Genomic DNA, 26,362 nt, shown 5'->3' with positions numbered 1-26,362 from the left:
GATTTCAATGTAGGCAAATGTGAGGTCACCCACTTTGGACCTAAAAAGGATAGAACAGGGTACTTTCTAAATGATGAAAGGCTAAAAACTGTGGAGGTCCAAGAGACTTGGGGGGGGTCCAGGTAATAGATTAAAATATCATGAACAGTGAAGTAAGATATTAAAAATTGGGCATAACAGGGCAAGACAACCAGGATTCAATTGCAGCACCAATGTACAAGGTGGAGATAATGGGTTAATCCCTACCTGGAGTTAAACGATAGAGGTCTGTATATTGCATTTACCCAGCTAAGTTTTAAAACATGATTAGGTGACTTTAGCTGCCGAGAGATTAAACTGCAGAGCAACTCGTGGGAAGATTAGGGAGGATGTCTGTTCGGCCAGGCGAGGCAGCACATATACCAGATAACATATCGAAGAATTTGTTTGTTGTAAATTACAACAGGGTTCCATTCTTCAAAGTATGGTGGGACTAATCAGAATGTGCTTGCTTTGCAGGGGTAACCCAAGACGAGGCCAAGTCTGTGCTTTGCACGCCTTAACGAGGAGTGTTATCTTAAGGAAACATGTAACAAGCAAAACCACCTGGCTACGGGCAACTGGATGGTTGTAAAGCAATTAAGATGAGGCCCACAGTCACAGGAGGTGATGGGACCAACTGATAACTGAAATGTGGGATTTGTGGGCAGCAGGAAGAGGAAATGTCACTGTTTATAATTGCAATTTAGCTATAACTCTGTATATGCTGATAAGCTTTACCCCCGCCCCTAGGGCAGGGGTTTGATTTTTGCATAATTATGAACTTTGCTAGGGTATCGGTGGAGTCGGATTCAGACAGCGATCTGAAAGGTTCTCCCCAGGCCTGAATAAACCGTTGTGACTTCAATTAGTTGGTCTGTCTTTCTTACAACAAGCCGGTGACGTCGACCTTGTAGATCACTTGGTCCGCACTTTGGGGGCTTACTTCAAACAGGTACAGAAAATAATCAAAAAGGCTAATGGGATGCTGGCCTTTATATCTGGAGGACTAGAGTACAAGGGGGTAGACGTTAAGCTGCAGCTACACAAAACCCTGGTTAGACCACACCTGGAGTAGTGAGCCGTTCTGGGCACCACACCTTAGGAAGGATATATTGGCCTTGGAGGGAGTGCAATGTAGGTTTACTAGCGTGATACCCAGACTTCAAGTTATGAGGAGAAATTGCACAAATTAGTGCTGTGCTCCCTAGAATTTAGACGGCGAAGGGGTGATCTGAAATATTTCAAGATATTAATCAGAACAGATAGGGTAGATAGTAAGAAACTATTTCCACTGGTTGGAGATTCTAGGACCAGGGGGCATAGTCTAAATATTAGAGCCAGACCTTTCAGGAGTGAAATTAGGAAACACTTCCACACATCAAGTTTGGAACTCTCTTCTGCAAATGGCAATTGATGCTAGGTCAATTGCTAATTTTAAATCGGAGATTGATAACTTTCTGTTAACCAATGGTATTAAGGGATATGGGCTAAAGGCCAGTATATGGAGTAAGGTCGCACATCAGCATGATCTCATTGAATGGCAGAACAGGCTCGAGGGGCTGAATAGCCAACTCCTGTTCCTATGAATGTCAAAAGTAGGTGGTCAGACTCTCGCTTGTTGGAGATAGTCATTGCCTGGCACTTATTGCCTGGCATTTAAGTGGCATAAATGTTACTTGCCACTTATCAACCCAAGCCTGAATGTTGGCCAGGTCCTGCAGCATTTGGGCATGGTCAGTTTCATTATCTGAGGAGTTGCAAATGGAACTGAACACTCTGCAATCATTCCCTCCACCATAAGGTCAAAAGTGGGGATGTCATTGATGAAGCAACTGAAGATGCCTGGGCCTAGGACACTGCCCTGAGGAACTCCTGCACCGATGTCCTGGGGCTGAGATGATTGGTCTCCAACAACCACAACCATTTTCTTTTGTGCTAGCTATGACTGCAGCCAGTGGAGCACTTCCCCCACCCCAACCTCCATTGGCTTCAATTTTACTTGGACTCCTTGATGCTACACTCAGTCAAATGCTGCCTTGATGTCAACTCTCACCCCACCTCTGGAATTCAGCTCTTCTGTCCATTTTGGACTAAGGCTGGAATGAGGTCTGGAGCAGAGTGGTCCTGGCGGAACCCAAACTGAGCATCGGTGAGCAGGTTATTGGTGAGTAAGTGCCGCTTGATAGAACTGTCAACAACAACTTCCATAATTTTGCTGATGGAGAGTCGACCGATGGGGTGGTAATTGGTCAGATTGGATTTGTCCTGCTTTTTGTGGACAGGACATTCCTGGGCAATTTTCCACATTGTCGGGTAGATACCAGTGTTGTAGCTGTATTGGAACAGCTTGGCTCGAGGCATGGCTAGCTCTGGAGCACAAGTCTTCAGCACGACAGCCGGGATGTAGTCGGTGCTCATAGTCTTTGCTGTATCCAGTTTGGTCAGCCATTTCTTGATATCACGTGGAGCAAATCGAATTGGCTGAAGACTGGCTTCTGTGATGGTGGGGGCCTCAGGAAGAGAGCGAGATGGATCATCCACTCAGCACTTCTGGCTGACGATGGTTGCAAATGTTTCAGCTTTGTCTTTTGCACTCACGTGCTGGGCTCCGTCGTCATTGAGGATGGGGATATTCATGGAGTCTCCTCTTCCCATTAGTTGTTTAATTGTCATCACCATTCACGACTGGATGTGGCAGGACTGCAGGGATTTGAGCTAAACAAGTGTTGGTTGTGGGATCGCTTAACTCTGTCCACAGCATGCTGCTTCCATTGTTTAGCATGCATATAGTCCTGTGTTGCAGCTTTCCCAGGTTGGCACCTCATTTTTAGGTGTGCCTGGTGCTGCTCCTGGCATGCTCTTCTGCACTCTTCATTAAACCAGGGTTGATCCCCTCGCTTGATGGCAAGGGTAGGGCAAGGGGTATGCCGGACCATGAGGTTACAAATCGTGGGGGAATACAATTCTGCTGCGGCTGATGGCCCACAGCGCCTCATGGATACCCAGTTTTGAGCTGCTAGATCTGTTCTGAATCTATCCCATTTAGCACGGTGGTAGCGGCATCACATCGTAGGAAGGGGTACAGTGGAAGTCAAGAGTGGGCGGTGGGGGGGGGGGAGAATGGGGAAGTCACGGATTACAGAGCATTATGGGAAACAAAAATTAATGCACTCACTCCAATGTGCAATTTTTAACATTTCATTTTATAATTAGGGAATTATTCTCCAATGCAGCTAGTTCTACCTAATCATAACGAGGAAGACATCACAGTGCACCTACCAGAACTGTCAGTGCACTGTCACGCCATCTGTGAAATAAGGTCAGCCAATAGGCACTCAACCCATACATTTGATAAGACAGATTGCTGGTGTCAGAACCAACTGTGATTATGATAATTCATTCAGATCACTCCTACAAGCTATGCCATTTTCAATTGCATTTTGCTCATCGCAGATGCAGTGAAAATATTTCACACAGCAAATTATGCCAAGTTTTCCTCCTTTAGCAAGTCAATGTTTCTTAAAAGCCATGGAAATTTTGGATGAAGGAGGTTGGTTCTGGAAATAAAACACCGATACAGTGGACGTGGGAGGTCTTGATGTTGACAGTGTAACACAAGTACAGTGCAAAGTTCCACAGGCATTAACCCTTTCCACTGAAGAGGATATCCTGCTGACGTACTTTGTCTTTCAGAGGAGATGGTAAACAAAGGCACCATTTGCTTGTTCAGGTAGACCTAAAAAAATCCCCTACATGATTCTAAGAGAGGCAAGTTCTCCTGTCATCCTGGCCAACAATCATCTCTTGACCACCAAAAACAGGTTAACTGGTTCATTCATCTAATTTGCAGTTTGTGGGACGGTGCAAAGCAAATTTTCTGTCTCATCATCACTCATCCTAATTAATCCAGTTTTACATAGAATTTACAGCACAGAAACAGGCCATTTGGCCAAACTGGTCTCTGGCAGTGTTTATGCTCCATAGGAGCCTCCTCCCAACCTACTTTAGCTAACACATCTGCATATCCTTCTATTCCTTTCTTCCTCATTTACTTACCTATCTTCAAATCGTTTATGTAAACAGCGACCAGCAGTGGCTCATCACCACCTTCTCAAGGGCAATAAATGCTGGCTTTGCCAGCGATGCCCACATCCCATGAAAGAATTGTTGAAAAATATCCCTGTGGAACCTATTTTGGACTAGGACTGCCCAATCATTGAAAAATCATTTGAGAACAGGATCGAGACTTCCAATTTCTATCAATGGGGAACCTTTCAAACCAAACCTAGATGTTATCTAGTTTCCAGAGATTAAATGATGGTATTCCAACTACACAACTGGATGGATGAGAAGTTGCAGAGTTCCAACCTATACTTAACCCACCTCGCTACCCCTGAATATTCAAGTACAATTTTCAGCAAGATAAAAAGGTTTGAAAAAAAACTTAGCTGTATTTAACCAAATCAACATCATATTTTCAGCTTGTAAAAATAAAAGCAATTTGGATGCAGTAAATAATTTGTTGGGAGTCACTGCCGAAGATTAAAAATTAATCTTGAACCCTGGCCAAAGCAATAGTGATTTTCTATAACAAAAAAATTCAAGAAACTCCATGAGAGCAGGCAAGCTCATAATAATGACTGTTTGGATTTGAACTCGTTAACCTAATGCTATTATTCCAAACTCAAATCACTTAAATCAGCTTTGGTAGCTTTTTCATTCGTATCGTTGCCTGAAGAAAATACTTGCACAAAACCAAACATGAGATGAAGGCTGAAATGTGTTTGACGGGAAAACATTAGGAACAATGGAGGGGCAAGCAGGGGGGAGGGGTGTAAAATGAGGAAAACAGGAAGTCTGCCAGAGCCCGCTTCACAGGTGAAATCAGGTTTATAGCAATTGCAAGGCCAGCTAGTCAATTTATTACTGTATCTCATCCACTTTTTCTTCAACAATTTGAGATAGTTCCTGCAGCCACTGGAAACTCTACAACCAGACCAGAAGTGGGCTCCAACTTCAACGTGACCGAGAGTTGCACTCTATCCAGTTAGTCCCAGTATGAATACTCAAGGTACATCAGATCACACTTACTTTTTGGACTACTTGGGCTTCTCATTGTACCCCTTCCTTTTCCTTTTGGAGTACATACATCAGCAGCCAGGTACTGATGATCACTTTCTTCCAACTCCAGTCTCCTCTTTGCCTGTGCAATGAAAAATAAACCGTGATCTTTCTAATCAACTCATTTCACATCAATTCTCTTTCAAGGTAACACATGCAATAAGGCAGCTTGATACAGGTTTATTAACTCAGTGCACCAGACCAGTAGGAAAGCAAAGTATTGAGTCGGGGGCACATGCAAAGGAGAGATTAAAAAATAAGCAGGATGAGTTGACCCTTAATCTGCCACCAAGCATTTGAATCAACGGTCTTGTCACAGGTTGCCTGCTGCTTCAGTTGTAGAATAAATATGAAACACAAGATAAACATGGGGCAGTAGAGCAAAAGATGAAAAATGACTTTAAATAGGAGCATAAAGTGAAGCTTAAACAAGACTTTCCAATGTTGGCTTTCACTGAGTTAGTTCCTAGAAGCAGGAGGATAAAACTTAAGCTGAATGGCAATGGGTTCTCAAATTCAATATTCCCAACTCAACACGTTACCACACAGTTGTACTTTGCCAGAATTTTTCCTGCCACGTAAAACTTAACAGTGTCAACAGTTAGCAATTGGGTTAATGGATAGTACCATTTATTAGAATTTAAGAGTCCAAACAATAAGCCAATGAGCATGAACGGAGATAGAGTCACAACTGCAGGTTCTTTGAGTGCACTGAAAATTCCAATTTGTACATGCATTCTAAACTGACCTACAATCCAACCTGGTTATTGTGTTGCAAACTCATGGGAACTGAGCAAGTAATTTCAACTTTATACTCCTTCACTGACAATGAAGATTCAGCCAAGCCCAGATTTGTTACAACTGGTTCAACTGCATTAACTATAAACATCTTAATCTGCAAGTTCAATTTTGGAATAATAATAACTGATTAAAGCACAAGGTACTACACTTTTCTAGCAGAAGCCTCTGGGATCAGGTACTATGGCCCATATTAAACAAGCAGATTTTTCTAACATTTGATTGTTATGAGGTTGCAAAAAAAGTACACACTAAATACTTAAGTAACTAGAACTTCCCCCAAAAAGCTTCAAATGCCAGTTTGGAAATGGGAAGAAAAAGACATCAAGGGCGAACGAGTGAGACAAACAGACAGAGCGAAGATCAATTTCTCACTTAGTGAGCCTGACCTTGTTCTTCAATAAAAGACCTTTTCTTCCAGGCGGAAGTAACAACCTGAAGCCAGGGACAGCTCTAACGATACATGTGTTTTCATGAGCCACTACATAACATCTCATTAATAAATCATCTCAATGTCTTTCTCATTGGTTTCCTTTTCCAAATGGCAAGACAGCTTACTTGCCAGTAAACTGCATTTCCAGAAATTAATTTGTAGAAAAGCCACATTCTATCTGTATATACCCGTGACATCCAACTCAGTTTCTTTAAAAAAGTTGAATAAACATCTTAATGGAGCATTCAATATTTGTCAAATATATAACGTATGATAGGCAGGGGACTTAAAGCAACGTGTACACGTGTAGTATAAACAGTAATAATTTCCTATCCAGTTTTCATCTCTTCGTGACCTCGCCCCTCGCTATCTTTGTAACCTTCTCCAGCCCTACAACCCGCCAAGAACTCTGCGTTCCTCCAATTCTGGCCTCTTGCATATGCCCGATTTTCATCGCTCCACCATTGGTGGCAGTTCCTTCAGCTGGCTCGGCCCTAAGCTCTGGAATTCCCTCCCTAAACCTCTCGTCATTTCTACCTCCCTCTCTCCTCCTTCACGATACTCCTTAAAACCTACCTCTTTGAACATATGGAAAATAATTTAATTCCAAGAACAGGCACAGTTACAATTCAGGCTCTAGTTAGTGTTCAGAGCACAGTGCAGTTTCCGTATGCAGATCCTGGTTTTCCACAATCAGGAACTTACAACGCACAAGTGCGCAAACAAACATTAGCACGCCACAGGATTTAAAACCTTTTAAATGCAATATTTCATCCAAAGCTGCACGAGCTACTCATCAGACACACTTGCCTACTTCGAAAGGTGAAAATCATATGGTCAGACTATTATTCAGGCTAAAACTAGAAGTTGAATTTCTTCACACGACTTATACAGAAGCAAAAGTAATAGAACAGATAATCAGCAATAAATGCTCGAGCTGCAGCTGGAATATATTAAAGATTTTACAGTAGCAGCAGACACTTCCTGTGTGCACCACACTTACTTCCCATCACACTTTAGCATATCCTCTGACTCATCCTAAGCAACACCACAGGGATCTGCTAGCAATATTTCAAATCGTTTCAAAATTAATTTGAAAAGTCCACAAAATTTTCAGAACCCAGAGACCTTGATGAAAGTGCTTCTTTGCTGCAGAGCTCTATTTCACCACCAACTCAACAGTTGAAGCAGGGGAACTAGAGATCCCATTTACTTAAAAAAAAAGTATTTAAAATACTTTGCTCACTCTAAAAGGTGCATCAAAAATAAAATCTATACAATTGATATCCTATTACTGACTGCTCCATTTTTCAGACAGGAGGTTATTTATTCACTTTGGTAGGGAGAATAGAAAAACAGAATATTTTTTAAATGGTGAGAAACAATTAAATGTTGGTATTCAGAGAGATTTACGTGTCCTCGTAGTTAGCCTGCAGGTACAGCAAGCAATTAGGAAGGCAAATGGCATGTTGGCCTTTATTGCAAGGGGGTTGGAGTACAAGAGTAGGAACGTCTTGCTACAATTGTACAGGGCCATGGTGAGACCACACCTGGAGTACTGTGCACAGTTTTGGTCTCCTTATCTAACGAAGGATATTCTTGCCTTACAGGTGGTGCAACGAAGGTTCACTAGATTGATTCCTATGAGGAGAGATTGAGCCTATACTCTGGAGTTTAGAAGAATGAGAGGTGATCTCATTGAAACATCCAAGATCCTGAAGCGGATTGGCAGGGTAGATGCCGAGAGGTTGTTTTCCCCTGGCTGGAGAGTCTAGAACTAGGGAGCATAGTCTCAGGATAAGGGGTCGGCCATTTAAGACTGAGGTGAGGAGGAATTTCTTCACTCAGAGGGTTCTGAATCTTTGGAATTCTCTAGCCCAAAGGGCTGTGGATGCTGGATTACTGAGTACATTCAAGGCCGAGATGACTAGATTTTTGGACTCTAGGGGAATCAAGGGATTTGGGGACCGGGCAAGAAAATAAGAGTTGAGGTCGATGATCAGCCATGATTTTATTGAATGGCGGAGCAGGCTCAAGGGGCCTAGGGAAAACTAACAGCACTTCTATCCCAAGCATGCTGGAACATCTCAGAGCAAAGTAGTTTTCCCACTTGGCAGACAATGAAGTTATTCATTTTACCATTAAGATAGATCTCAAACTTTTGGCCTTCAGACAGCCTCTTGATTCTCTTTTCTATAATCGACAACAACAGAGCCTTGTAAATAGGTTTCCAGCTTGCCCTCTCGGCCAGGAGGGGCGAGTGGCAACCAAGAGGAAGAAAAGAAAGTGCGCATGTTTTGGGTGATCCAGAGCAGCCTTGGTGAGACACACGCAGATGTCCCAAAGTTGGTTGAGGAATAAATATTGGCCAGGACACCGTGAAGAACTCCCCTGCTCTTCTTCAAAATAGTGCCATAGAAGGGGGCAGATAGGGCCTCAGTTGAATGTCTCATCCGAAAGACCGCCCCTCCGACGCAAGCCTTAATTTTGTACTCAATTCTCTGTACTTGAATCCACAACATTCGGATTCAGAGGAGAGAACTCCACTCCACTCCACGAGCAAAGAGGTTTTATAATACACACATGGGCCATAAAATTTCACAATGCCAGTGCATGCAGTACTGACAGCACAATCATTAATCCTACAATGTGATCAAATAGCAAAAGCAAACATGGAACACAAACAGCCTGAATCCACTGCTGACACAGAAAACTAAAAGTCATCCCATAAAATAGACAGCATAACTTGTTAAAGGCACTTGACTGATTCCAAGACAGCTATTTGAATAGAGATTAGTTGACAATTGCAAACTGTTTTGAGTTCCACATTCAAGATTTAGGACAGCATTAGAATCTCTCAATGAGATTGCCGCTTGTAATCGCTCCTGGGTGTCCATTTCTCCTACATAGTTTGCAGGAAATAAACATGATTATAAAATGACTTTGCTCAGAGACTAGCATCAATTGTCATGACACCATCATCTTGCATTCAGCCCACTGTTAGATCCACACAAGGATCCCACACAGTCTGTGTACACTGCATTTAGAGATAGGGAACGGATGCCCTAAAATAGAATGTGCATTACACTAATTTTACTTTCCAACAATTGCTTGCCAAAACAGTGAGGAGTAACAGGCTAGCAATTTTAGTGCAGCCAGTTACTGTCACAAACTGAACAATTAAGGGGGGCCGGAGAAGATGGCAGCTGTGGGGAAGCCAGCTCACGCAGAATCAACAAGTGTCTTAACCAACTTTTACTGTTGTTTCAAAAGCGTTATCAGGAACAGCTAACACCAGACACTTAAACACTCCTTTGGAAATCAGAGTACTGAAGCTTACACTGCATCCCCGGAGGGGGCGGGGGGGGGGGGGGGGGGGAAGGGTCCAGAGGAAATGGGGAAGAAACACCACCTTGCATTTATATAGCACCTTTAATGTAGAACATGTCCCATAGCACTTCACTGAGGGCTAAAGAGAAACAAATGGGTGGCAAACCCCAGAAGGGTGACTAGAAGCTTGCTCGGAGTTTATTTCCTGCAAACTATGTAGGAGAAATGGACACCAAGGAGCGATTACAAGCAGCAATCTCATTGAAAGATTCTAATGCTGTCCTAAATCTTGAATGTGGAACTCAAACAGGCAATGTGGAAGTAGGCGATCTTTAGGGTGCAGAGGATGAGGCTGCATTTAAAATAGCACACCAAGGCTGCAAATGGTCTGGTTCAGCCCGTGAAAGTGGCCAGGGACAGGGATGCAATCAGTGGCAAGGTTTTAAGTTTGTGAAGGGGGCCAAAGACAATAGCTTCAGTCTTCCCATTGTTTAGCTGAAGAAAATTGTGGCTCATTCAAGACTAGAAGTTGGACAAGCAACCTGACAGCGAAGGGGTCCGAAAGAGGTGGCGATGCAGTGCTCGGTGTTATTAGCCTACATATGAAAGCTGACTCCATGTCTGCAGATAATGTCGACAAGGGGCAACAGGTACTTGAGGAAGACAAGGCGGGTCAAGGATAGATCCTTGGAGGATTCCAGAAGTAGCGGTGTAGGGACAGGAAGAGAAACTATTGCTGGAGATGCTCTGGCTACAATCAGATAGGTCAGAGTAGAACTAAGCAGGCAGTTCCACCAAGCTGAACAACGGGGAAGAGACATTGGAAGAGAATGGTGTGGACATCAAGCAGGGTGAGGAGAGATAATCCACCATGGTCAGTCAGAGAGAATGCTATTCATGACTTTGGTTAGAGCCACTTCAGTGCTGAGAGGGGGATGGAAACCTGATTCGAACAGTAAACTGTGGGCGAGATGAACACAGGTCTGGGAAGCAACACTCCAAGGACAAAGCAGAACGGTAGCATAGTGGTAATGTTACTGGGCTAATAATCCAGAGACCTGGACTAATGATCCTGAGATGAGAGATCAAATCCCACCACGGCAGCTGGTGAATTTAAATTCAGTTAGTTAAATAAATCTGGAATAAAAAGCTAGCATCAGCAATGGTAAACATGAAACTTTCGGATTGTCATAAGAACCCATCTGGTTCACTAATGTCCTTTAGGAAAAGAAATCTGCCATCCTTACCCACAGCAATGTGGTCGACTCTTAACTGCCCTCTGAAATGGCCCAGCAAGCCACTCAGTTGTAACAAACCACTACGAAACAATAACAAAACCGGATGGTTCACCTGGCATCAACCTCGCCACCAGCTACGGACACGGCACACCCAGCCCAGGTGTCCTCCTCACCATCTGGGGACTTGGTGCCAAAATTGGGAGAGTTGTCCCACAGACTAGTCAAGCAACAGCCTGACAGTCATACTCACAGAATCAGACCTTTCAGCCAATGTCCCAAACTCCTCCATCACCATCCCTGGGTATGTCCTGTCCCACCAGCAGGGATGGCCCTGGGAGTCCTCAACATTGACTCCGGACCCCTTGCTGTCGCATGGCTTCAGGTCACGCATAGGCAAGGAAACCTCCTGCTGATTACCACCTACTGCCCTCCCTCAGCTGATGAATCAGTACTCCTCCATGTTGAACACCACTTGAAAGAAGCACTGAGAGTAGCAAGGGCACAGAATGTTCTCTGGGTGGGGGACTTCAATGTCCATCACCAAGAGTGGCTCGGTAGCACCAAGACTGGCCAAGTCCTGAAGGACATAGCTGCCAGTCTGGTCCTGCGACAGGTGGTGAGAGAACCAACACGAGGGAAAACACCTACTTGACCTCATCTTCACCAATCTACCTGTCGCAGATACATCTGTCCATGACAGTATTGGTAGCAGTGACCACCATAGTCATTGTGGAGACGAAGTCCCATCTTCACACTGAGGACACCCTCCATTCTGTTGTGTGGCACTACCACCGTGCTAAATGGGATAGATTCAGAACAGATCTAGCAGCTCAAAACTGGGCACCCATGAGGTGCTGTGGGCCATCAGCAGCAGCAGAATTGTATTCCACCACAATCTGCAACCTCATGGCCTGGCATATCTCTCACTCTACCATTACCATCAAGCCAGGGGGACCAACCCTGGTTCAATAAAGAATGTAGAAGAGCATACCAGGAGCAGCACCAGGCCTGCCTAAAAATGAGATGCCAACCTGGGGAAGCTGCAATACAGGACTACATGTATGCTAAAAAGTAGAAGCACCATGCTGTGGACAAGGCTAAGCGATCCCACAATCAACAGATCAGATCAAAGCTCTGCAGTCCTGCCACATCCAGTTGTGAATGGTGGTGGACCATTAAACAACTAACAGGAGGAGGAGGCTCCATGAATATCCCCGTCCTCAATGATGGTGGATCCCAGCATGTGAGTGCAAAAGACAAGGCTGAAGTGTTTGCAACCATCTTCAGCCAGAAGTGCCGAGTGGATGATCCATATCAGCCTACTCCAGGAGGTCCCCAACATCACTGAAGCCAGTCTTCAGTCAATTTGATTCACTCCACCTGATATCAAGAAATGGCTGAGTGCACTGGATACAGCAAAGGCTATGGGCCCCAACAACATCCCAGCTATCGCGAAGACTTGTGCTCCAGAACTAGCCACGCCTCTAGCCAAGTTGTTCCAGTACAGCTACAACACTGACATCTATCTGACAATGTGGAAAACTGCCCAGGTGTGTCCTGTCCACAAAAAGCAGGACAAATCCAATCCAGCCAATTACCACCCCATCAGTCTACTCTCAATCATCATCAGCAGTGATGGAAGGCATCATCGACACTATCAAGCGGCACTTACTCACCAATAACCTGCTTACTGATGCCCAGTTTGGGTTCCGCCAAGACCACTTGGCTCCCAACCTCATTACAGCTTTGGTCCAAACATGGATAAAGGAGCTGAATTCCAGAGATGAGGCGAGAGTGACTGCCCTTGACATCAAGGCAGCAGTTGACCAAGTGTGGCATCAAGGAGCCCCAGTAAAACTGAAGTCAATGGGAATCGGGGGGAAACGCTCCATTGGCTGGAGTCATACCTAGCACAAATGAAGATGGTTGCTGTGGTTGGAGGTCAACCAGCACAGCCCCAGTTCAATCGCTGCAGGAGTTCCACAGGACAGTGTCTTAAGCCCAACCATCTTCAGCTGCTTCATCAATGACCTTCCCTCCAACATTAGGTCAGAAATGGAAATGTACGCTGATGACTGCAGAGTGTTCAGTGCCATTCACAACTCCTCAGATAATGAAGCAGTCCATGCCTGCATGCAACAAGACCTGGACAACATTCAGGCTTGGGCTGATAAGTGGCTGGTAACATTCGCGCCACAGAAGTGCCAGGCAATGACTATCTCCAACAAGCGAGAATCTAACCACCGCCCCTTGACATTCAACAGCATTACCATCGCCAAATCCCCCACCATCAACATCCTGGGGGTCACCATTGACCAGAAACTTAACTGGACCAGCCACATGAATACTGTAGCAACAAGAGCAGGTCAGCGGCTAGGTATTCTGCGACAAGTGTCTCACCGCCTTTCCACCATCTTGCCTAGATGAGTGCAGCTGCAACAACACAAGAAGCTAGACACCATCCAGGACAAAGCAGCCCGCTTGACTGGCACCCCATCCACCACCTTAAACATTCACTCCCTCCACCACCGGTGTATCGTGGCTGCAGCATGTACCATCTACAAGATGCACTGCAGCAACTTGCCAAGGCTCCTTCGGCAGCACCTCCCAAACCCATGACCTCGACCACCTAGAAGGACAAGGTCAGCAGGTGCATGGGAACACCACCACCTCCAAGTCTCACACCATCATGGCTTGGAAGTATATCGCCGTTCCTTCATCGTCGCTGGGTCAAAATCCTGGATCTCCCTCCCTAACAGCACTATGGGAGTACCTTCACCGCAAGGACTGCAGCGGCGGCTCACCACCACCTTCTCAAGGGCAATTAGGTATGGGCAATAAATGCTGACCTTGCCAGCAACGCCCACATCCCATGAATGAATTAAAAAGAATTAAGTAAGAGCATGGTCATTTCAGAGCATGCCCCAGCTTCAAATATAACTATAAAGAGAAAAGGAACTGAATGGACAAACCACTCCCTTCCCCCAACCATAACACTACTAATATTCAGGAAAGCAGACAGCCTTTCAATACTTCAGCACAATTCCAATATGTGCCATTAGACAATGGGTTCCAAACCTTTCCTCTCCGAGGATTACAGCAACAGCACCTGGGATTTGGCTTCATCAAGAGAACCTGCTCAGCTTACTACACCTTCCCATAGAGGAACTCACCACCAATACAAAACAAGCCTGGGTATGTAGCTTAGGTTCTTATTAAAGTGGGTTTACACATACACTAAATTCCTCACAGACCAGCTAATGTCAACAATGAATGAAAAGCATGAATTTTTCAACAGATATAGAACAAAAGTACAATGGAGCCAAGAAGCAAGTTATAATTTTAAAAAGTCAGCATGAATTTTAATTCATCGCTCCATTCCCACTCGGACCTCACCGTCCTTGGCCTCTTGTATTGTTCCACGGAAGCTCAATGTAAACTCGAGGAACAGCACCTCATCTTCCAATTAGGCACTTTGCAGCCTTCTGGACTCAATATCGAGTTCAACAATTTCAGATCATAACCTCGGCCCCCATTAATTTTTCCACTCCTTTTTCCCCCCCCCCCCCTCCCCCCCTTTCCCCCCTTTCCTTTTGTTTCACTCTTCCACCTGGCAGCGATCTCTTGCCCTGCCAGTACACTTCACACCTAATCTCAGCCTATTACCATCTCGTCTGGCTTCGAACACCTTTTATTGTCTCTTCAACTTCTTTTGTCCGATCGCAGCCCTACCTTCGATCTATTTTCTTTTCAGTTTTGAAGAAGGGTTCGACCCGAAACGTCAACTCAAATTTCTCTCCACGGATGTTGCCTGACCTGCTGAGTTTTTCCAGCATTTTCTGTTGTTATTTTGGATTTCTAGGACATGGTTAACAAACTTCATTGAATTCTTCGAACTAACAAAAAGTCGGCAAAGGCAATTCCGTGGATGTGATATTCTTGGACTTTCAGAAGGCCTTTGATAAGATGCCACATAAGAGACTCATGACAAAGGGTCAGGTAGAAAACGAAAAAGATCGATACAAAACAGAAAACAGAGGGCTCGAGTTAAGGGAAGTTTTTCGGACTGGCAGAAAGTGGTTGTCCGCAGGGATCCGTACTGGGATCACTGTTGTTTACCATATAGACAAATGGCCTAGACTCAGAAATTAGAGGTAGGATGCCAGAATTTGCAGAGGATACCAATTGAAGGTGTAGCTAATAATGCCGAGGACTGCACCAAAATACATGAAGACGTAAAAAGGTTTCTACGGCAACGTCTAAAAGGTGGTTCATTTTGGTAGGAGGAATAAGGAAGCCACTTAATTCATTGGAAGGTAAGAAACTAAATGGGGTAGACAGATCCATACATCAGTAAAAGTAGCAACACAAGTTGCTAAGACCATAAAGAGTGCAAAATATAGGGGTGCATTTCTAGAAGAATAGAATACAAAGGCAGGGAGGTAACATTAAATTTATATAGAACCTTGGTTAGCCCACACTTGAGCACAATGTTCCCTGTAAGCTGGGCAGCTCTCCAGGGAAACCCCCCCAGACAGCTTTTCAACACAAAAACCGCACATGCGCAGCATTTTCAATGGCCCGCGCAGCCCCTTAAAGGGGCCACACAGGGCCAAAAAAAAAATAGGGGTACATTGCTCGAGAGTAGTGTGTGCAGTTCTGGTCTCCCTACTACAAGAAGGATATAAAGCACTGGAGAAAGTGCAGAAAAGATTTACAAGGATATTACCAGAATTGAGAGGATGTAACTATCAGGAAAGATTGAGCAGGTTGGGGTTCTTTTCTTTGAGAGACTAAAAGGACACCCGAGAGAGAGTTCTTTAAAATTATGAAGGGGATTCAAAAGGGTGGCGGTGAAGAAACGATTTTCATTCGTGGGAGAGTCCAGAACACGGGGACATAAATACAAGATAGCCACCAACAGATGGATTAAAGAATTTAGGAGGACAGTCTTTACAGTGGCTAGAATGTAGAACTCTCCGCCACATGGAGTGGGTGAAGCAGAGAATACTTATGCATTTAAGGGGAGGTTTGATGCATACATCATGGGAAAGGGAATGGAAGGATATGGGGGCAGAGTGAGAAAAGGTCATTAGAGTTGGGGGAGGCCAGAGTGGAGCACAAACACTAACATGGACCAGTTGGACTGAATGGTCTGTTTCTGTGCTGTAGATTTTATGTAAAAAAATCATGAATGAAAGAAGCTGCTACTGTTGTGCAATATTTGCCAGGACTTGTAAGTTCACTGTAGTTAATAGCCAAATTATCCAAGTTACTGACCAACTAAAGAAGCAGTAACGGTACAAATGTGTAAATCGTTTCAAACTTATGAATGCAAGAGGTACACACAAAAGGGGACTTGAAGATACTCAGGTGAAAAGGCCTGCTAATGCTCAGCATCTGACATTATAGAATGGGTGGAGACCCTCACATATCGAGCCAACATCAGTATCCAATCCTTCAGTGAGCATCACCACCTAGTCAACTGGACAAATGTGTTTCTTCAGGAAAGGGATACCCCTCAGAAACTGAAAATGTTGTGTCTTCTGAGCTGGTGTACTAATCAGGGGAGCAAATCAGATTTTTGTTAAAAGTTGGTCTGTAGCAAGGCCACAAAATTAGCCTTCATAAAAGGTCACAATTTGGTTTCAGAACAGAAACTTAAGACGTAGGTTAATGGAAGTAAAAGGAACTAAGAGTGACCAGATAGTTTTAACCTCAAGAATGCAGCCTATCTAAAAAAGGACAACTCTTTCCACAAACATGCAGCTTTTGTCTTAAAGAGGACACTGTGTAGCCATCTAGAATTGATCTCACTCCAAAATATTGGCATAAGCACATAAAACATCAAAGGAATGATCCTATCGAGCAGTTAAAAATATCTTCAGCTGCCTCGGTATCTAACAATATAATCTAAACCTTAATTTCTCTCATCACTGCTCCCAGGCAGTATGAAGGACGGACAGTTCCTTTAAAGGGAAGCTGTGCTTTCACATACCTGCCCCCTCCTCAATTTCCCTGGCAGCATATAGATTATTTAATGCAATAGCCACACTACCCAGTCAAATGCACAGTGGTGTCTATTATCCTCCAGTTAATTCAGAGGTAACATTGTAAATATAGCTATCAAAATACCTATCCAAGTAACAGATTTCAGGAATACCAACGCTGTATACGAATGCATTCAGTTCTTTTACATCAAATACCCAGAGATCATGTTCAAATTCCTTAATGGTCTCACCCCATCTCATCTCATCTCTGTAACCTCCTCCAGCCCGACAACCCTCCAAGATCTGTGTTCCTCCAATTCTGGCCTCTCGTACATCCGATTTCCATCGCCCCACCATTGCCAGCCGTACCTTCACCTGCTTAGGCCCCAAGCTCTGGAATTCCCCCTCTCAACCACTCCACTTCTCTCGCCTCCTTTAAGTCACTCCTTAAAACCTACATCTTTGATCAAGCATTTGGTCACCTGTCCCAATATCTGTGTGGCTCGGTGTCAGATTGTGTCTGGTAACGCTCCTGTGAAGTGCCTCGAGACTTTTACTATGTTAAAGGCGCTGTATCAATGCAAGTTATTGTTGTTGCTACATAATAAGTCACATTTTAAAGTGTATTTATGAAGCAACAAATCCTTCCACAACCACAATGGAGTGTCAACTCAATACATGCTACCCAAAGACGACCAATTTAATTTCAACTTTGCAGTGTTTTCTGGGTCAGAGAATGCCATGTCTAAAACATGCACATGTGGAAGGGTTCACTCCAAGTTTACATACTTAAATGCACACACAAGCTCCACCGATCAGAAACCAACCGAGTGGCCCAAAATTTGTTGGGTGTATATCGAGTTTCAACAGGGGAGTGGAGAGAAAAGTTCACCTGGAAACATGCTACTTCTTGAGGCCTAAAATGTCAAATGAACATACCCAGAAAAAAGCAGAAATACCAGTATCACAGTAGAGACAAGAAAGGCTGCAAAATCTCATTAGTGGGGTCTTCACTCTACCACTAAATAAGCAGCAAAATGATTTAATTAGAACAGAATCAGGCCCACACATTAGCACCAAAGCTACAGCATAGCTTTTTTTTTCAAAATTATCACAGGTGCGATAATAGTGCATAGCCAAAGAATATTGCAACAAGGATAAGTACCTCAAAATTGGTGCAGATAGGAGCATAGTAAAGACGTGAAAATCATTGGGGCAAGTCATCTATTTCCCAAACCCCAATATCTAATCAAGGAATCTATTTTCATCTAATAATGGTTATTTTGGCAATTCAATTTCTACATACAAAGAGGCAATGTGCCAGACTAATGAGAACGCCCCAGAAGTAGTACATAAAGCTTTGCTCCTAGTACTCTATGCAGAATTTTTTCCAATGGATACGTGTGGTATGTTGGGCCGTGGCAGCTCTTGTAAAAGTCTAGCTTAAAAATCAAGCAACAAAATATTGCTGCCTCAGTCATAAGAACATAAGAAATAGGAGCAGGAATAGGCCACTTGGCCCCTCGAGCCTGCTCTGTCATTCTTCAGTAAGATCATGGCTGATCTTGGGCTCAAAGCCACTTCCCCGCCTGCTCCCTATAACCCTTCACAACCTTAATCTTGCAAAAAATTGCCTATCTTCACCTTAAATCTATTTAATGACCCAGCCTCCACAGCTCTCTGGGGAAAATACAAAGGACTTAGAAAGGACTGACTGAGGCAGAGAGTAATCGAAGTTCATTAAGCCTTTTGACTTTCATTCAGATCCAGGTCTCTGTCAGTCTAAGTGATTGGTCTCTTCTGGGGAGTATGAGTAAGTCAACAGTCTTCCTTCAAAACAACCTCACCAAAACATAGATCAACTGCTCCGAGGAACTTTTCTATGTGCAAAAATGGCTGCCCCATTTACCTGTATAACAGTACAAACAAAAAAAACATACTTGCGATTCATACATTAAATCATTCTACCGTGCAGCAAATATGAAAAAGGCCAGAAAATATTAAGTGGAATTAATATGGGCTTTTATAAACATATTGCAAGCAAAAGAACAATTAAAGAGAGTAGAATTCCCCAGAGATGAAGGGAATCTAGTTGTGGGGGGATGACGGTATGGCAAATAAAATATTAAGTATTTTGTGACAGTTTTGATAAATGATAGTGGAAGTAAGAATATCAGAAAAAGCAGAGGCTCTAACTAATTGATCAGTCCTCTTTATATTTGCAAATTGCACCCAGTACTGGAGGACAACCAGTATAACACACCTGTTCAAAAGGGAGGAAAGGAGAAACCAACCAACTATAAACCCACCCAAAGTCAGTTGTCAGCAAATTCTTGGAATCCATAATTTGAGATCAAATTACTAAGCATTTAGGGATACACAGGATGATCAAGAATAACCAGCCTGGATTAGGTAAAGGCAAGTAATGTTTGAAGTTTTTTTTGGTGAGCTGATTATAACACTATAAATAAAGATAGCGCAATAGATGTAATATACGTTGATTTACAGAAGGCATTCAATAAGGTGTCTCCCCAAAGGCTCGCTACAAAAGTGTAGGCGCATGTTACAAGACAGACAGACTTGAATCTATATAGTGCCTTTCACGACCTCAGCATCTAAAGTGCTTTACCTTTGGTCACTGTTGTGTTGTAGGAAACACGGCAGCCAATTTGCACACAGCAAGCTCCAACAAACAGCAATGTGATAATGACCAGATCTTGTGTTTCAGTGATGTTGGTTGAGGGATAAATATTGGCTAGCTCACCAGGGTGAACACTGCTGCTCCTCTTCAAAATAGTGCAATGGGATCTTTTACATCCACCCGAGGGGGTAGACAGGGGCTCGGTTTAACATCTCATCCGAAAGACGGCAGCTCCGACAGTGCAGCGCTCCCTCAGTATTGCACTGGAGTGTCAGCCTAGATTTTGTGCTCAAGTCTCTGGAGTGGGACTTGAACCGACAACCTTCTGACTGAGGTGAGAGTGCTGCCACTGAGCCACGGTTAACACCACAGAGAACAAAAGTAGCTGAAGACTGGCTTCTGTGATGGTGGGGACCTCAGAAGGAGGCCGATATGGATCATCCACTCAGCACTTCTGGCTGAAGATGGTTGCAAATGCTTCAGCCTCGTCTTATAATACTCCTGTGAAGCACCTTGAGAAGTTTTACTATGTTAAATGCAAGTTGCTGTTGTTGTTAGTTAGGGTTTATGAGTGTTGCTCAGATTGGAGAAGCGTTGGAAGTAGTGCACCCCAACAGTAAGTGCTGCAGCTACTTTTGTTCTCGAGGTGGACGGCTCATGTTGACTAGGGCATAGTGAGCACGATGGTGAAATTTGTTGATGACACAAAGTGGGGTCTTTGGCAAACAGCTGGGAGGACTACAAAAGATAGCAGAATAGACAAACAGGTGACAGATGCAATCTAATATGGAGAAGTGCGAGGTAACGCATTCTGAGGAAAAATTGCAAATAAGCCCTCAAAGGAAAGACACCAATGGATATGGAGGAAGCGAACCACAGGTTCAAATATATAAGTCCTTACAAATGCAAAAATACAAAAGGTAGATAAATCCATTTAAAAAGGCCAGTATAAATAGGGGTATAGAATACAACAGCAAAATAGTTATGATTCTAAAGAGACTAGATAGCGTAGGCTATGACAAACTATTTCATTTTGTCCAGAACAGTAGAACCAGAGGACACGGCACCGTGCTTGAAGGGGGAGAAATTTGAAACTAATTTGCATAAACATCATTTCAGAGAGGTAAATTTATGGAAGTCTCCCAAGGGAGATGGTAGAAGCAGAAATTGTTAATTCATTCAAATGCAATATAGATAGATTTCTTTCAGAAAATATTTAGGGATACAGTACAGGAGTAATTTGAAACAGGACATATGGTAAGTGTAGCATGCTTGGGAGGAACAGATGACTTTCGACCCATGGTTCCCAAAGCTTTACCATCACTGGCAGGTTTTCCTCACCTCATCCCTGGGTCTGTTGTAGACTAATTGAGATTGATTGCCACGATCTGTCTACAACTCCGTTTTTTGTTGTATCATGCGACTACCAGGATGGTAGATGGTGAACTAGACGGACCGTGGTCTTTTCTCGTCTAGCAATTTGTATGTTCCTTTGTGCAAGGCAATGCTTAAGAGTACTGTGTGCAGTTTTGCGCACCCTATTCTGGAAAAAACATTAAAGCCATTAAAGTGTACGCTGTAGTTCTACCAAAATGATACAAGGGATGAGAAACTAATTATGAGGAGAGACTTGAAATACTGGGACTATTTCCAGTGGAGCAGATGAGGCTAAATGAAGATTTAATATAGGTTTTTAAAGTTATGAGAGTTTTGACAGAGCAAAATAGGGAAAAACTATTTCCTCTGGTTGAGTAGTCAATGTAAAATTGTCATGAAGTCAATTTTTTTCATCTAGCAATTTGTATGTTCCTATGAATTTGTGCAAGGCAATGCTTAAGAGTATTGTGTGCAGTTTTGGCCACCCTATTCTGGAGAAATTTCTTCACACTGAGAACTTAAAATTTAGGACTTGGAATATTTGGTCACTGGGAATAGTTGAGGCAGAGACCATTGCATCTTTTAAGGAAAGAGTGGATAAACATTTAAAGCAGAGGAAGAGATGGAGCTACAGGGAAAGAGCAGGGCAGTGGGATTAGTTTTTCACTTCTGCTCTCACCCCTTCCCTTCTCTCCCAGAACGACACTAGGGTTCCTCTTGTCCTCACCTTCCATCCCACCGGCCTCCACGTTCAATGGGTCATCCTCCACCACGACGGCACCACCAAACACATCTACCCCTCACCTCCCCTTTCAGCACTCCGAAGGGACCACTCCCTCCTCGACACTCTGGTCCACTCTTCAAACACCCCAACGCCATCTCTCCTACAAAAAAAAAATCTCTCCTTCCCGCAGCACTTTTCTGTGCAAGCGCAGGAGATACCACACCCGGATTGTTCTAGCAAAGAACTAGCACAGATAGGATGGGCCAAATGGTTTTGTTCTATGCTGCAAACTGCTATGCTTCTATTTTAAGAGTTGAGATGTGATAAATGATCCTTTCTTTTACAGGTATAAAAGTATCCAGGGTTCGAGTGAACAGCTCCAGCTGGGCCAGCACCAGCTCAGGCACAATGAAAGAAAGACTTGCATTGATATAGCACCTTTCACAACCACCGGACATCTCAAAGCGCTTTACAGCCAATGAAGTACTTTTGAAGTGGAGTTCACTATTGTAATGTGGGAAATGCAGCAACTGGCCTCCTTTGGTGTTGTCTTTTCCAACTGTAGGAAGCTGATGACTGCATAGCACCCTCTCATATCACTAACCCACCACCCCCACAAGTCATTCCTGATAAATAACATTCCCCCACTCAGCTTACAACCAACTTAGAATCATACAACACTGCTCATCCAATTAGTCCCACTCCCAGAAAGTTAACACTAACTCCATGTGTAGTGCTACCCAACTCTCCATATACATAGATATCAGAGTGCTGCATGACAGTACATACACCATGACTCATGATACATAAACTCCCCAATTTTTTAATTAAAAAAAGCCTCAATATGCGTGGACTCAATGCACTTGGTCCAAAAGAAAGTGACGGTCAGTCTGCAGACAAAATTCTATAGCGCTACTTCATCAAAATACTGCTCATTGAAAGACTAATTAAAAGCACTGGATAGAGATTCATAGGGATTGTACGATGTAACATACAAATCTGAGTTGCTTAGAATTAAGCAGTTTGATAGGAGGTCTGGTCATTAGAAAAGAAACAAACCCTAACCAAAAGGAATACTACAAGTACAAAATATAATCAATTACCCAACACTTAATCTAACCTCGTCAACTGCGAGTAAGATAGGCGAATAAATATTTTAAACTTGCAACTGCAATAAGCATCAGATTGAGGTTTAAAGTGTTACTGGCCCTAGTTAAAACTGCATCTTGCTTCCAAGCCAAATTTGGGATCCTTATTGCTTCAAAGCAAAGTTTTGAAGGGGTAGTGCATACATATTTTAGATGCTTATTTGAAGTTAACAGAAACGCATTAACTTACAATTCCATTAAAATTTCTAGTTAATTTAAATTTTACCTAAATCAGTTCAACCCCCAAAGGCTTTTCAGACCATCTAGGCCTCAACTATTTAACTTCATTGCTTGGAAGGTTTGTACATAGTATACAGCTGGTTAATTACATAATTTTGCAAAAAAAAAATCACTAGGAAATGCAATAATGACATTTCTTTCCCCAAGAAAACAGCACGTTTTAAAAGGAAAGGATTATTCAATTGCTACATAAACTTGTCTTTCTCAACAATTGATGCAGCAAAACATTTATGCAGCAGCAAGGGCATTTAATACTTAATTATATTTTGGTAAATTTTGTATTTTGAAATCCTGATTTTATGCATTGCTGGAAGATAAGTAGTTTTGCTTGGGGGGGGGGGGGGGGCAAGACAAAATTCACGTGGCGTTTTTGTGTTAAAGTGCTGCAATTACAAATTTGCATGACCCTGCATAACCCGAATTTCTTTCATTTTTGCCGTACTTTTCCACCACGTCTTGTCTGCTCTATAAACTCCTAAAAGGAAACAACAAAAAACCCACTAGAATATCAGTGTGTAACCTGGAAAGGGTTGAATAAGATCCCCGGCTTGAATCGCCAGGAGGACTCGGGCTGCTGATGACAACTCCAACCCTGGGCTAACCCGGTAATGGGGAAGGCAGCGAGAGAAATAAAAAAGCAAGGCCTGCACTTGAACTGGCACGGCTCCGGTTCACAGGCACTAGGCCCTTTGGAGACACGCGGCCAACTCCCCCACACCACCCGGCCGGCCGGTTAAACCCCCGCCACCCACCAGTTGGCGCCTGGATTCCCCCCGCACCTTGGACACGGAGGAGGGGGGACACCGACATTAACAGAGAGGCCTCCTTGGAGGGAACCTACTCCAAGCGGGGGTGTAAACCCCCCCTCAAACCACCTCGCCGGAAAGAAAATTAAAGCCGCTGATAGACTGAATCGCCACCTGGACCCGCGCGTTAGCAAAACTGATACATAAAAGTATCCAGCCCAGCCAAAAAGGGCACCGGCCCGAGGAACCCGAGTTACCGGAGTCCGTCCCGGAGTAGCCGGCGCCAGTCCCGTCCTGCTCGCCGCGCCGCGAGGAGTCGAGCAGCCGTCGGCTGCCGCTGGCGACATGACCCGGACCCCGAGGCCGCCGGCGCCGCCGCTCTTCCCCGCCCGCTCCTGCAGACTGCCGCTCCCGGCGAAAACGGCAAACAAGCCGGGCGCCGTCACTCTCTCCGCCATCGGTGAACCCCCAACGCCAGCCGAGCCTCTCCCCGGAGCTGGTTGGCTTCCTTTCCGCATATTTCCCAACTTTGGACCGGTGTCTCCGCTCGGACCTCTTCCTCTCTCTCGCTCTCGGGTAATTATTTTCAAACTGCTCGCTTGCCCTCCCCCGAAAATAAAAATATCCCCCGATCCCAGGAGGAGACAGACCCTAGTCGCCGTGGGTTTGGTCACGGCAGGATATTGAACGCGGGGAGGGGCAGATGCGAAGGATTTAAAAGTCCTTAAAACAGCCCCAAGCTCTGAAAATGGCTCCAGGAAGCTGACGATGAATGAAGGGAGACACTTTACGCGCGTAATGCCTCCCGCGAAACTCAGATTTCCCGCGATTTTTTCAAACCTCATTTGCATGTCCCTCTTGTCCCAATTGGTCGAACGCGTTCGGGTTCATCTCCGCACGCCGGCTTCTGATTGGCTTACGCGTTCGAACGGGGAATCCCGTTGGTTGCGGAGTTTCTGGTTGCCATGGCGCCACGGAACGCTTCGACGTTCCAGGAGATTCCCCTTTCCCCGCTGTGACCTTTTTACCCGGGTTTCCCCTGGAACCTGGGAGACGTGCTCGCCCTGCGAGCAAACAACAGGAGGAACACAGGAACCTACCTTTGATCCGGTTAATGACTTTTAATTTAATTATTACTGTAAATGTACATGCAACTGTAAAAAACCTCTCCTTTCCGACAGTGTTTTTTGTTGACAACAATCTGACGAAGCCGCTAGATGGCGAAGTAAATAGCAGGAAATAAATACAACAGCATCACCGCCAGAATCTCTACACATTTTGTAAGTTTCAGATATCCATAACTTAACCTATTAATGATTTCTACATGTGGTTTAAAAAATAACTTCTACCTAAAATTAATGTTTTTAATAATTTCTACCTAAAATTCATATAATTCTAATAATTTATATCTATAATTCATATATTAAAAAATTGATATCTATAATCCATGTAATTTTTTAATTCATGTTATTTTAATAATATATATTTATACATATATTTTAAAAACAATTTCGACCTAAATTTCATATAATTTTACTAATTTCTATCTATAATTCATATAATTTTTAATATTTTCTATCTATGTCATGTAATTTTTAATAATTTCTACTTAAAATTCATGTAATTTTTCTAAGATACTGTTTTAACAGGATAAAAATTAGCTTACAATGTTTGGTTAATTTTGTGACCTATTTTTCCCCTTTTAAAAAAGGGCAGTCTCCATGAAAAAGTGATATGCAGAAGTTTTTGGGGAAGGGAGAAAAGCTGTACATTATGGCATAAATTGCAATGTGAAAATGCTATGCAAGATACCAGCTCCCCCTGTACAAGCTGCCGAGTTCCTGATGTTGCAGGCAAATCTCCTCACTGCATTAGTCCATTGTACTGTCTGGAGCACTGCAGTTCGGAGTTGGCATGGGTGGTTTTTGGATCCTGCATGGTCACGTGCGAGATATACTTGTTGGGTTAGACCAGAGGTGGGCAATTATTTGGGCTCGAGAGCCACTTAACAAGTTTTGGTGAGCTGTTGAGGGCCGCATGCCAATGTTCCCCGCTAAGCTGTGCGGTCACGCAGTGGTCTGGAGGTCTCACGCTCAGTGACTTTTAAATTAATAGCTGTGTAATTAGTACAGTAATAAGCACAATTAAATTGCTCACCAACTGCCTAACGAGCAGAGCGTGTTAAGTTCGTGAATAAATCTGTTAACTAATTTACTAATTATCAATTAGTATAAATAATGTTAAATAAATAAAGAGATAATTAAAATGCTAATTAGACAACACAAATCAGTTTTGCATTAATGAGTTAGGTGGTAGTTAATAACTGGTTCACAGGTATCATCCATCAGTCACCCCATCAATGGGGGTTGGGCCTAGGCTGGGGAACAGGCCTGCACCCACCCCGCTCTCCCCCGGTTTAGCGGCCGCGCTGCCGTTGGTAAAAGGCCCTCCCCTAAGGGGGGGGGGCCATGTCCCATGGCCCATGGCCCAGTGTATCCCACAGCAGCCTGAAGACATTCTGCAATATGGGTACAAACTGGTGCTTTCTCTAAAAT

The 26,362-nt window shown here is 43.8% G+C and overlaps 1 protein-coding gene across 1 annotated transcript in view; it reads right to left on the bottom strand.

Annotated features, from left to right (window-relative positions):
- LOC147117710 (transcription factor E2F3-like) overlaps positions 1–24,645 on the bottom strand; it is a 64,645-nt gene extending 40,000 nt beyond the window's left edge. The window contains exons 1-2 of the mRNA XM_085988927.1: positions 24,065–24,645; positions 5,113–5,224 (exon numbers count right to left, since the gene is read on the bottom strand). Of these exons, the coding sequence (XP_085845053.1) occupies positions 5,113–5,224; positions 24,065–24,325 (373 nt within the window). The 5' untranslated portion in view covers positions 24,326–24,645. The remainder of the gene's footprint in view (positions 1–5,112; positions 5,225–24,064) is intronic.
- Between the last annotated feature and the right edge of the window lie 1,717 nt (positions 24,646–26,362).

This window comes from Somniosus microcephalus, chromosome 5 (genome assembly GCF_052327205.1).
Source record: "Somniosus microcephalus isolate GS21.2 chromosome 5, FLI_Smic_1.0, whole genome shotgun sequence".
Lineage (NCBI taxonomy): Eukaryota > Metazoa > Chordata > Chondrichthyes > Squaliformes > Somniosidae > Somniosus > Somniosus microcephalus.
Note: the sequence above shows the minus strand (reverse complement) of the source record. Positions and strands in the feature narration are given on the sequence as shown.